This window comes from Sinocyclocheilus grahami, unplaced genomic scaffold (assembly GCF_001515645.1).
Source record: "Sinocyclocheilus grahami isolate Dianchi unplaced genomic scaffold, SAMN03320097.WGS_v1.1 scaffold510.1, whole genome shotgun sequence".
Lineage (NCBI taxonomy): Eukaryota > Metazoa > Chordata > Actinopteri > Cypriniformes > Cyprinidae > Sinocyclocheilus > Sinocyclocheilus grahami.
This window is the reverse complement of record NW_015505689.1, coordinates 92661-105508: the sequence shown is the minus strand read 5'-3', so window position 1 is coordinate 105508 and position 12848 is coordinate 92661. Positions and strand designations below refer to the sequence as shown.

The 12848-nt window shown below is 37.4% G+C and overlaps 1 protein-coding gene across 1 annotated transcript in view; it reads left to right on the top strand.

Moving 5' to 3' along the window:
* The window catches only part of LOC107554702 (FACT complex subunit SSRP1-like), a 21994-nt gene that overhangs the window by 6670 nt on the left and 2476 nt on the right, over positions 1 to 12848 (top strand). Inside the window, exons 4-9 of the mRNA XM_016237288.1 lie at positions 1739 to 1844; positions 4097 to 4290; positions 6943 to 7043; positions 9149 to 9278; positions 10751 to 10854; positions 10937 to 11065. Coding sequence (XP_016092774.1) covers positions 1739 to 1844; positions 4097 to 4290; positions 6943 to 7043; positions 9149 to 9278; positions 10751 to 10854; positions 10937 to 11065 — 764 coding nt within the window. The remainder of the gene's footprint in view (positions 1 to 1738; positions 1845 to 4096; positions 4291 to 6942; positions 7044 to 9148; positions 9279 to 10750; positions 10855 to 10936; positions 11066 to 12848) is intronic.

Below are 12848 nucleotides of genomic sequence, written 5' to 3'. Positions count from 1 at the left end.
GACGGTGTTTCGTTCCTGAATGAATCACTCGTTTAAATGATTCGGTTCAATCGCAATAACTCACTTATTAACAGTGACTTGCTGCCACCTACTGGCGGTTTTAATTTCGGCTTTTTTTTTTTCATGTTTTAAATCATTTCAGATATCAGTAGTCAACGTTTTATGTTTAATATATCAAAACATTATTTATGCATTTGTAATTGCAGGTTAAAAGCATTCATGTCTTGCATTAAACAAAATACATGTGTGTAAATACATCTAAATGCCGCTTCAGACGCAGCGTCTGTGTGGATTTAATTTGCTCGGTAACAGCCCATATGTCTTACTATTCTAATTCCCTGATTAAATGTATGAATTTGACTCAAAAGATAATGGACACTTTTAGAAAAAATGGCTTTATAAAGGTAAAAATGCAAAAATCAGTTTAAACTTATTGGAAAAGATGAATTTCTATCAGTATGAACCGACCACCACACAGAATATTAAAAACATTAGGAGTCAGCTGTCTTTGGCAGTCCTTAAGATACCGGCACAATAACACACTCAGCAAAATATCATCTATTTATCGTTATCGATAAATCCCAGAAAATATCGAGATATAATTTGGTCAATATCGCACACCCCTACTTTGTTCAAAAATAATACTATTTGAGAATTTTATTTAGTCATACAATAGAAATATATATTAGTCATAATTTCAAGTTAAAGTGGACTTCAGTTTTGACGGGTTGTCGTGAAGGTCTTTCAGTTGTAGTTTCAGTGTATTTGACGTAGTTTCTCTCAAATGAATCACAGTAAAGCTGCTGAAGTGACTCTCAGAGCGGTTCATGTCTCATATATTGAGATGCAGACGCTGAAAACACAGCGAGGATTATGTAACTTTTTTTAGTTTGCATCAGACGAAATCACGCCATTCATTCATACAGCACAATCTCGCATCTTGGCGACATGCACTGACTGCTTTAACATTTATTTCTGTTGTTAGATTAATCCATATCGAGTAAAAATGTCTAGAGCTCATGGTTATTGACAATTTTATTGCAATCTCGATATGATACCGTTTATCGCCCAGTCCTAAATAGGGTTGGGAATCGAAAATTAAATTCCAGAATCGGATACTTGGCTACATTTGCGATCAGAAGCCAAAAAAGCTAAGTATGATATCTGTGATAGTTAAACATGTTGCAAGAGAGGTGTCACCACCAACATGACAAGTTTATTATTAAGCAGTGCACTGTAACTCCGGAGGAATCTGTAACATGTATTGTAGACCGAGTTGACATGAGCATGCAGTATGTTTGTTTGCTGTGCATTGTTTAACTGCTGACTTTAACAGCGTCGTCATTGTTCCGTCTTTACTTTAGGGAAAGAAAGCCATGTTTTGAGGATCAGGGCGAGCTGTGTGTGAGAGTTGCGGGTTTGTGTGATGTTAATGTGATCGTGAGGGATTCGCTAAGCAGTGCCAAGCTCGTTAGCGCGCAGATGGACTCGCACACACCTGGTGGAGTGACATGTGGAAGCGATTGTGCAGCGCTGGATAAATAAACAGGCTGATTGAGCGTGCTCCGCATCAGCCTCCGGCCGGATTACACACACCTCTGCCATCCCAGAAGGCCGAGCGCCGCCGCCAACTCGCTTTATTAATGAACCCACGACTGGATGAGAGAGAGAGTCAGGGGAAGTGAGGCATTAATTCTGTTTATCTCTTCTTTCTCTCACTCTTTCCTCCCTGCCGCAGGATTTTGAGAAAATCGCAGCATTTTTTAAAACAAACTACAAGGTTGAGTTGGCGGAGAAGGACATGTGTGTGAAGGGCTGGAACTGGGGCACTGCCAAATTCACAGGTACACTCTCACACACAGACTCGCACTCTTCACACTCACTCTTCACACTCACTCTTCACACTCACTCTTCACACTCACTCTTCACACTCACTCTTCACACTCACTCTTCACACTCACTCTTCACACTCACTCTCACACTCACTCTCACACTCACACTCACTCTCACACTCACTCTCACACTCACTCACTCACTCACTCACTCACTCAGACAGACAGGCTCACTCACTCACTCAGACAGACTCACTCACTCACTCTCACACTCACTCACTCACTCTCACTCACTCACTCACTCACTCACTCACTCAGACAGACTCACTCACTCACTCACTCAGACAGACAGACTCACTCGCTCGCTCACTCACTCACTCTCTCACACACACACACACAGGCTCACTCACTCACTCAGACAGACAGACAGGCTCACTCACACAGACAGACTCACTCACTCACTCACACAGACAGACGGTCACTCACTCACTCAGACAGGCTCACTCACTCACACTCACTCACTCACTCACTCACACAGACAGACAGGCTCACTCACACTCACTCACACAGACAGACAGGCTCACTCACACTCACTCACACAGACAGACAGGCTCACTCACACTCACTCACACAGACAGACAGGCTCACTCACACTCACTCACACAGACAGACAGGCTCACTCACACTCACTCACACAGACAGACAGGCTCACTCACACTCACTCACACAGACAGACAGGCTCACTCACACTCACTCACACAGACAGACAGGCTCACTCACACTCACTCACACAGACAGACAGGCACACTCACTCACTCACACAGACAGACAGACTCACACTCAGACAGACAGGCTCACTCACTCACTCACTCACTCACTCACTAACAAACAGACAGGCTCACTCACTCAGACTCACTCACTCAGTGCACGAGATTAAAGTCCTGTCCAATAAAAATCCACTAATTATTATGTTATGGCTGATAAATGACCGATATGAAAATTCTTTCTATGCTGCCTTGTTAAAAATAAGTAAATACTAAAATCAGTCATTTTAAATGCAACAAGTCAGTTTTATAATGTACAGTATGATAAAGTAGATATTACATTTGAAATTTGTTAAAGGTTACATTAAATTATATACAATGCAGACAGATATGATTACTATTGACTGATAAAGATAAATAAACAAAAATACAACCAATATATAACTCCACTGTAAATTAAAATTTAAAAAAAAATGTATTTACATTAAATCAGGTATCAAAATATATTAACTGCTTAATAAACTGTTTATCAAAATTAGTAGGGTAATTAATTTTCAAAAGTGAAAGTGAGTGTAAAAAATGTATGTTACAAAATATTTATATTTCAAATAAATGCTGTTCTTAACTTTCTAGGGTTGTCAAAATGACTGAAAAACTGAATTCAAATTTTCTACTTAAATATGATCAAAATTCGATTTATATTAGAATTTAAAAGGCATAATTTCAGTTAGGGGGAAAAAAGATTTTGGCTTCTCTCTTGAGGCCACAAGAGGGCGCATCGAGCAAAATATTATGCACGTTTCTTGACCCTTATGACTGGGTCAAGAAACTTAAACATAAAATAATGTTTAAGTTGCTTAAACAATTAGAAAAAACAAAACAGCACCATGCATAGTTTAATACAAAGAACCGAAAACAATCACAAAAGTAGGCTATTTCTTCATTTAAAAACTTGAGATGCTGTGGGATGGGGAAAAACCGCCATAAAGTCTTGATGTTTTTTAAAAGTTGAACTTAAATTAGTTTTACATGGCTTTCTAAACATGGCGCTCTCTTGTGCGAGACGCGAGTGCAACGCTGATAGATGTCCCTCTAGAAAATGAGATAAATATGCGTACTGTGTGAACGGCTTGGTTTCAGTTTTGACGTAAACAACATCTCCACACTGATGCTCTCGTTTTCCGCAATATATTGAATGAACAACGTAGCAGCGCCGCATCTAGTGGGTTCAACTGGATAGGCGTACAAAAGCATTCAAATGCAATGACACTACATCGTCATCGCATCTCGTGCCCCACTGATAAGGCTGCCTGACGGCTGATGCAGACCTAAAATTCGATGCAACGTTTTTGCATTCGAATTTTGTAATTTTTTTTTAATAATTGAAATTCAAATTTTTTTTGACAGCCCTAGTGTAAATTGTCATGTACTGAGGCTAAAATAATAAAATAAACTGAATTTGCCCTCTATGACATGGTCCCTGTTTCTGTCTGCGCTCAGGGTCTCTGCTGTCGTTTGATGTGAGCGACAGTCCCGTCTTCGAGATCCCGCTGTCCGGCGTATCCCAGTGTGCAACGGGGAAGAACGAGGTGACGGTGGAGTTTCATCAGAATGACGACGCGGAGGTGTCTCTCATGGAGGTCCGCTTCTATGTCCCGCCCAACACCGGAGACGACGGCTCGGACCCTGTGGAGGTATGTGTGTGTGATTGTGTGTGTGTGTGTGTTAGGGGTTGAACGACTTCTGATTTTTTTTTTAAGTTGATTTTATGTGATCAAAGTCGAGTCGACTAGTTGCTGAGGATGTCATTAATGAACAAATAAGCCTGAACCTGGAGCTGAGACTCAAACCCCTTCTGCACAGCTATGGCATATGACACAGAGCTGCCCACATGGCTATTGCTCCTATAGCAGCTTTTTTATCAGTTCTTTTGTCTTTGGGTCGTTATATTTCTCACAGATTTCTGCTTGTTCTAAATCAGATACACATAAAGTAGCACAGTAAAGATTACATTCATGTGAATGCATTATTGAGAGCGATTGCATTTCTGAATTAATTCTACCTGGCAGCGTCTCTCTACTAGTAGTGAAGCTGTGGGATTTAGAAATATATGCTTGAACTTTTCAGTTTCTAAGCTATTTTGAGAAATCACAGAACCGTGTTGACGGTACATTTCCACGCTGAATGATTCTGTGTGCGCGCGATGTGTGCGTGATGTACGAGCTACTGTCTGTAGCCTGTGTGTGCGTTACAGTGCAGCAGCGCATTAGATTAGAATGGCGATTAACTTACCTGCACAATAAGCTGTTTAAAACGTGTATTCTCCTATTCAATTTCGAGCATCCAGTAATATAATCACACACGTCTTGTGGAGCACTTTCAGAGTATGCATTTATTTGTCATTTTAACTGTTTGGAAACGGAGCGTAAATGTGGAAGTCCTTCAAAGATTTCTTATCCTGTTGCGCCTTCTATAGGACCAGCGACTAGTCGACGTCAAGCTTAAAGCGTCATGGCAGAGCATTAAAGTCGACTAGTCGGTGCAACCCGTGTGTACATGTTTTTTTATCCCGGTGGGACTTAAACCTGAATACACAGACTCATAGGGACTTGTCACTGTGGGGACCTAAATTGAGGTAATCAAGCTTATAAATCTTGCAGAATGAGTTTGAGAATGTAAAAATGCAAGGTTTGCTGTGAGGGGTAGGTTTTGGTGTAGAGTTGGTATAGGGTGATAGAATATATAGGGCTGTGCGATATTGAAGAAAAATGCAATACCTTGTTAAATAATGTGATATTCGATGTGCAATACGATATTGCTTTAAGTGTGTGAAATCTATTTAAATTATATTTTAAAATAATAAAAAATTAAAATGTGACCCTGGACCACAAAACCAGTCATAAGGGTCAAATTTTCTGAATTAAAAAAAGCTGAATACATAAGCTTTCCATTGATGTATGGTTTGTTAGGATAGGACAATATTTGGCTGATTAAAAATTAAAATGTGACCCTGGACCTATTTAAAACCAGTCATAAGGGTCAAATTTTCTAAATTATGCATCATCTGAAAGCTGAATACATAAGCTTTCCATTGATGTATGGTTTGTTAGGATAGGACAATATTTGGCTGAGATACAACTATTTGAAAATCTGGAATCTGAGGGTGCAAAAAAATCTAAATATTGAGAAAATCATCTTTAAAGTTGTCCAAATGAAGTTCTTAGCAATGCATATTACTAATCAAAAATTAAGTTTTGATATATTTACGGTAGGAAATTTACAAAATATCTTCACGGAACATGATCTTTACTTAATATCCTAATGATTTTTGGCATAAAAGAAAAATCTATAATTTTGACCCATACAATGTATTGTTGGCTATTGCTACAAATATCCCCCAGCGACTTAACACTGCTTTTGTGCTCCATGGTCACAATAACCAATATATGTTTCACATTCTTTCTTGGAAAAGAAAGCTACAACTTCTGAAAGTGACCAGCAGTGTTTTAGCATTACATAAGTTATGTTACAACTCTGAAAATGTAATTTTAACATCAGTGTGAAGAAACAAACAAGAAAAGTAATGCCACTTATTTTATATCAATGTAACTTTGTTTTCCGTTTATTACTTAAAGTACACCAAGCGCTTCTTCAAGACCACAGTAAAAACTATAGCCTAAGAAAGTTCAAACATGATTAAAGGCAAGTGAACACACAAAAAAAACAAATACACAAATTACATGCATAGATAAATACAATATAACAGTTAGAAATAAAATGAGGTCTAACAGTAGTATTCAGGTACAGAAGTGTAATAAGTGTAAATTAACACTACATAGTGTTCACTGTATGAATTAAATGTAGACTAATCTTTGTTAAAGCTGTGCTTAACAACAGTACGTGTTTATAGGCTGCTGTCCCTTTAAGACCGACTGCACGGGTTCGGTGTAATGATACACATCCGAGTTCTTTCTCCACTGTTTACATTCATTTAAACAAGTCAAGTCACCGTTATTTATATAGCGCTTTTTACAATACAGATTGTCAAAGCAGCTTTACAGTGAAGCATAACTGACTGTGTTTACAAGAATGATTGTCGAGACGGGTAGTTTGACAATTGTGTATGTGTGTCTATTAATAAGATAATAATAAGCCTATTAATAAAATGATTCTGATATGCATATCGCGATATTTACATTTGAGATTTTGATAATTTTGATATATCGTACAGCTCTAGTTTGTACAGTAGAAAACCCATTATGCCTATGGAGAGTCCCCGCAGGCATGGTAAACTAGACGTGTGTGTGTGTGATGATCATGTCTCTCTCTCGCTCTCTCTGTCGCAGGCGTTCGCTAAGAATGTTCTGTCGAAGGCAGATGTCATCCAGGCTACCGGAGACGCTGTGTGCGTCTTTAAAGAGCTTCAGTGCCTTACACCCAGAGGAAGGTGAGTTTGTGTTTTTAAAGCATCCGTGACACAACTATACACCTCTTTTGCCAGATTGGTTGATTAGTTGTTAAAGCGTTAATTCATCAAAAAATGTAATTTACTCATCTTCATGTCATTACAAACCCACAAAACTACCAAATGTTTGTATGCAAAATGTACAATATTATTCAGAATGATATTTCTCAATACCGATAGTTTAGTTTTATTAAAGAAAAAAAATATCTTAACTAATGCTGTAAACTCTATGGGAACCCTCTCATTTGCTACATAATATGTGACCCTGGACCACAAAACCAGTGAAATTGAGATGTATACAGCATCTGAATAAATCAGCTTTCCATTGATGTGTGGTTTGTTAGGATAGGACAATATTTGGCTGAGATGCAACTATTTGAAAATCTGGAATCTGAGGGTGCAAAAAAATCTAAATATTGAGAAAATCATCTTTAAAGTTGTTCAAATGAAGTTCTTAGCAATGCATATTACTAATCAAACATTAAGTTTTGATATATTTACGGTAGGAAATTTACTAAATATCTTCATGGAACTTGATCTTTACTTAATATCCTAATGATTTTTGGCACAAACGAAAAATCAATAATTTTGACCCATACAATGTATTGTTGCTATTGCTACAAATATACCCCAGCGACTTAACACTGCTTTTGTGCTGCAGGGTCACATATTAGAGATTAAAATTAACAACAAAACTATTATATTCAATGCTATTTATTTTCAGATACAGGGCTCTACGCTTGCTTTTCTTTTAGGAGCACTTGTTCTCCTAACTTAAAAAATGTAGGAGCACGGTCACAATTTTAGGAGCACCTTCTAATCAATCCGAAATTTTATCAAAAATTAGCCTTCACATTACGAGGTGATTGATATTTGACTCCTTAAAGTGATTTACAGGGGAATTTTGTTTTTACCTTTGTAGTGGCATTTTTCTAACTTTATTAAAAGCATGTCATCTTTTGTCAAATTCTTTAAAAATTACATTTTATAAGCTTTTTAAAAATTGTAGTTAAAACGACAGAATAAGAACAAGTAGAATAAGAAACATAAGTTACCAATCAAATGAAATCAGTATTAACAAAATTATTTTGTAGAGGTGACACACAAGTGGCTTGTTGGTGTATTTTCAGACATTTAATGAGGCTCAGAGGTGGCATGAGTGCAATTAAATCCATACATTCATGATGAGATGTTTTAAATATATAATTTTGAATATAGAAATATTAAATGATTTAAATAACTGAAAAGATACTTTAAAAATGAAACTAAAACTGCCAGCAGGTGGCGGCAAGTCACTGATTTTATCACTGAATCATTAATTCAATTGATTCATTCGAACCACTGATTCATTCAGGAACGAAGCAAGTGACTGTCTTTATGAATGGGTAATCATGAATCACTGACTCACTAGATTCGTTTAAAAACGCAGTTCATTCATAAACTAAACACCGCTGTGTTTGAATGGAGATGCGCAGCGGCTCCGCTGTGTCTTTGTTTCAAACTATTTTCGACACGAAATAGAGCAAAATCAGATCATGGTGTTATAGTCAGACAATGTAAGTCACTTAATATTAACTTCTTGTTTATTGAACTGTTGTATTAAATCAGTATCACATTTACAAACTCATCATCATTAAAAGCTGTCACTCATCTTAGTTCATCGCGATCTCACATTTATAATCAACAACGCTCTCTACACTGCGCAATTAATCTCTTATTTACACCCTGTCTACACTTTGCTTATGAAAGGATTCGTGAGATATGTCTGTGATGCATTACTCAATGCTGCAAAAACACGTAGAAACCTTTGAAGCTCCCCTGAGCGCAATCACATATATGGTTAAGATGAGTCGCTGTTGCTCTCCAAAATTTCACAGTCGCACGCAGTAGTTTTCGGTCGCACTGTAGAGCCCTGAGATAATATATCAACTGCATTCAAATAAAACCTTTTGTATACAGCTCAGTTGCATGTAAGGTAGTTTTCATAAAACCTCTTTATTCAAACGTACATAAATAATGAATGATTTATGATGCACGTGGCCTGTGTTTGAGACTTGTGTCTGAGTGCGTTAGTGTCTGTGTTTCAGGTATGACATCCGTATCTACCCCACCTTCCTGCACCTGCACGGGAAGACGTTTGACTATAAGATCCCCTACACCACCGTCCTGCGGCTCTTCCTGCTGCCGCACAAGGACCAGAGGCAGATGTTCTTTGTGGTGAGTTTTGTGTGATTCACACCAACAAAGACAAACTACACCTAATGCCTCCTGTGTTTACATGCACTCAAATGATCGTTTAGAGTTGGTTTGATGGCTCAGTCAGACTGACAACTTGAAAATCATGTCAATCATTGCTGTATAGACCTAAAATAATCATATTACCAGGAACAAATTAAGCTTTAAAGCATCGAAAAGCTTGTATAAACAGTCTTTGAGAGTCTAAAAGCACTAACTGCATTATGAAGCATATTAGAAAACGGTTAAAATGACCCTATAATTCAAGTTACGAAAGCAAACAGCAGACTTGTTATAGAACTTGCATATCATTGCTCTTTTGTTGATTTTGATTGCTTCCATTGTCATTTGTAAGTCGCTTTGGATAAAAGCATCTACTAAATGTAAAAAAAAATGTAAAAGTTTTTATTTTTAAGATATGATAATGTTATGTAATATCACACAAGCTGTTTTCCTAAACATTAGCCTGTGAGCACAATCGCAAATATGTTATTACATTTATACAGCAGTTCAACTAACAAGAAGTTAATATCGAGCGAGTTGCATTTTTGCACACAATATTGCCTGTTTTTTTCTGTTTCATTAATGAAAATAGTTCTGATCAAAGTCGGAGCTGGACATTTGTGCGTCTCGGAGCAACACTGCAGTGTTTCGTTCCTGAATGAATCTGTTTTTGAGCAAACCATTTGACTCAATGATTCAGTGATCCATTCATAAAGACATCTGTTTCTAAAGGCCTCAACCAGCTAAGGACAAAAACCCATTTAGCAAAACAGTTTAATTATCATTCTAGAAAAAAATCCCAATATCGAGACACCTTTATTTTTGTCAATATCACACACCCCTAATGCGTATAAACAGAATTGGATTTATTTGTATTGATAAAAATGAGTGCATGTAAACATGCCTGTTGTGTCCCGTGCTCAATAATGCATTGGTGTGCTGCCTCCTGCTGGTTAAACGCAGAATCTCAGGTTTTATTCAGTAAATCTTTACAGATGATTTGTGACACTGGAGCACAAAAGCAGTCATAAGTCGCACAGGTATATTTGTAGCAATAGCCAACAATACATTGTTATTTTATGTCAGAAATCATTAGGATATTAAGTAAAGATCATGTTCCATGAAGATATTTAGTCAATTTCCTACCGTAAATATATCAAAACTTAATTTTTGATTGGTAATTGCATTGCTAAGAACTTCATTTGAACAACTTTAAAGGTGATTTCCTCAATATTTTGATTTTTTTGCACCCTCAGATTCCAGATTTTCAAATAGTTGCATCTCAGCCAAATATTGTCCAAACCATACATCAATGGAAAGCTTATTTATTCAGCTTTCAGATGCATGACAATAAAAATTGACCCTTATGACTAGTTTTGTGGTCCAGGGTCACATTTATAAAAATGCTGCTTTGTGGTTCTTGATCAAGTCTGAATGTTTTTGTTTTCCAGATCAGTCTCGACCCGCCCATTAAACAGGGTCAGACGCGTTATCATTTCCTCATCCTCCTCTTCTCCAAAGATGAAGAGCTCAGTCTTGCTCTGAACATGAGCGAGTGAGTACGCTGGGCTTTCTCTGTCTGTCCGAGGTTCACCGCCGCTAGCTTTGCTGACTGGATCTGTCTCTGTCCTCTCTAGGGATGAGGTGGAGAAGCGTTATGAAGGCAAGCTCAGTAAGAACATGTCCGGGCCGCTCTACGAGATCGTCAGCAGGGTCATGAAGGCTCTGGTCAACAGGAAGATCACGGTGCCCGGGAACTTCCAGGGGTAAAGCTCACAAACAGATGCGCTTGTAAAGATATTAAACTCAACTTTTTATGTTTCTCATTAGGGGTGGATGATGTACTAGATGAGCAAAGCACAGCTGAATGGGAGCAGTTAGCCGTTACAGTCAGTTTACGTTTAGAGAGAAAATGAGGAATAACCTGTTCAGAAAGGCCCTTTCTCAATGATTTGGTCTTTGTCATATAATAATTTTTCTTTTTTTTAATATATAAAAATTAAAAAATATATTAAATGTTTTTATTCCTAGGTGTGTGTGATATTGATCCAATTTTTTTTATTACATTTTTTTTCCTTCGATAACAATAGTTGCACAATGTTTTTGATTTTGTGCTGGTACTTTGGCTGGTTTGGGCCTGTCGTCGATAAATGACACTTAAGCCGCCAGTAGGTGGCAGCAAGTCCCTGTCTTAATGAGTGATGCACTTAAAACACTCATTCAAACAATTCGTTCAAAGCAGATGATTCATTCAGAAACAAAGCAAGTCTTTATAAATGGATCATTGAATCACTGACTCAAATGATTCATTCAAAAGCAGATTCATTCAGGAATGAAACATCGTAGTGTTGATCTGAGACCCAGATTTTCAGCTCCTGCTTTGATTGGAATTTTTTTTATTGGCAAAACACAATGTTTTGTCTTAAATATAACTCACTCAATTAACTTCTAGTTTGTTGAACTGTGGTATAAAATATCACGTTCGCGATCGCGCAGATATTCAGGAAAACAGCACTGTTGCTTGTGTGATATTAAGTATCATTACTTTAAAATATATAAAAAAACAAAAACATACAGGGATATTTTTTTGCTTTCGTAACTTGAATTATAGGGTCATTTTAACAGCATTCTACTGTATGTGATGGGCTTCATCATGCAGCGAAAGCTTTTGGACTCGAGATTGTTTTTTTGATGTTTGTTTGACTCGGTGTGCGCTCGCATATCGTTAAAACAACAATTATGAAATTATTGTAAATTATAAATATCGCGCACCCTTTTTTACACCAAATATTGTGGTTATATATTGCTTGTTATCCACACCTAGTTCTCATATATATATATATATATATATATATAACCCTGGAGCACAAAAGCAGTGTTGAGTCGCTGGGGTATATTTGTAGCAATAGCCAACAATACATTGTATGGGTCAAAATTATAGGTTTTTATTTTATGCCAAAAATCATTAGGATATTAAGTAAAGATCATGTTCCATGAAGATATTTTGTAAATTTCCTACCATAAATATATCAAAACTTAATTTTTGATTAGTAATATGCATTGCTAAGAACTTAATTTGGACAACTTTAAAGATGATCTTCTCAATATTTAGATTTTTTTGCACCCTCAGATTCCAGATTTTCAAATAGTTGTATCGCAGCCAAATATTGTCCAAACCATACATCAATGGAAAGCTTATTTATTCAGCTTTCAGATGATGTATAAAACTCAATTTCGAAAAATTTACCTTTATGACTGGTTTTGTGGTCCAGGGTCACATATTGTGTGTCAAGATGAGAAGCTGAGCTCATTTTGAAGTTGTTACTTAAGTCAGTCTTTATCTCTGTATGTGTGTGTGTGTGTGTGTGTGTGTGTGTGTGTGTGTATAGTCACTCGAGGTCTCAGTGTATAACGTGTGCGTATAAGGCGAGCTCAGGGCTGCTGTATCCTCTGGAGCGAGGCTTCATTTACGTGCACAAGCCGCCGGTTCACCTGCGCTTCGAGGAGATCTCCTGCGTTAACTTCGCCAGAGGAACCACCACCACCCGC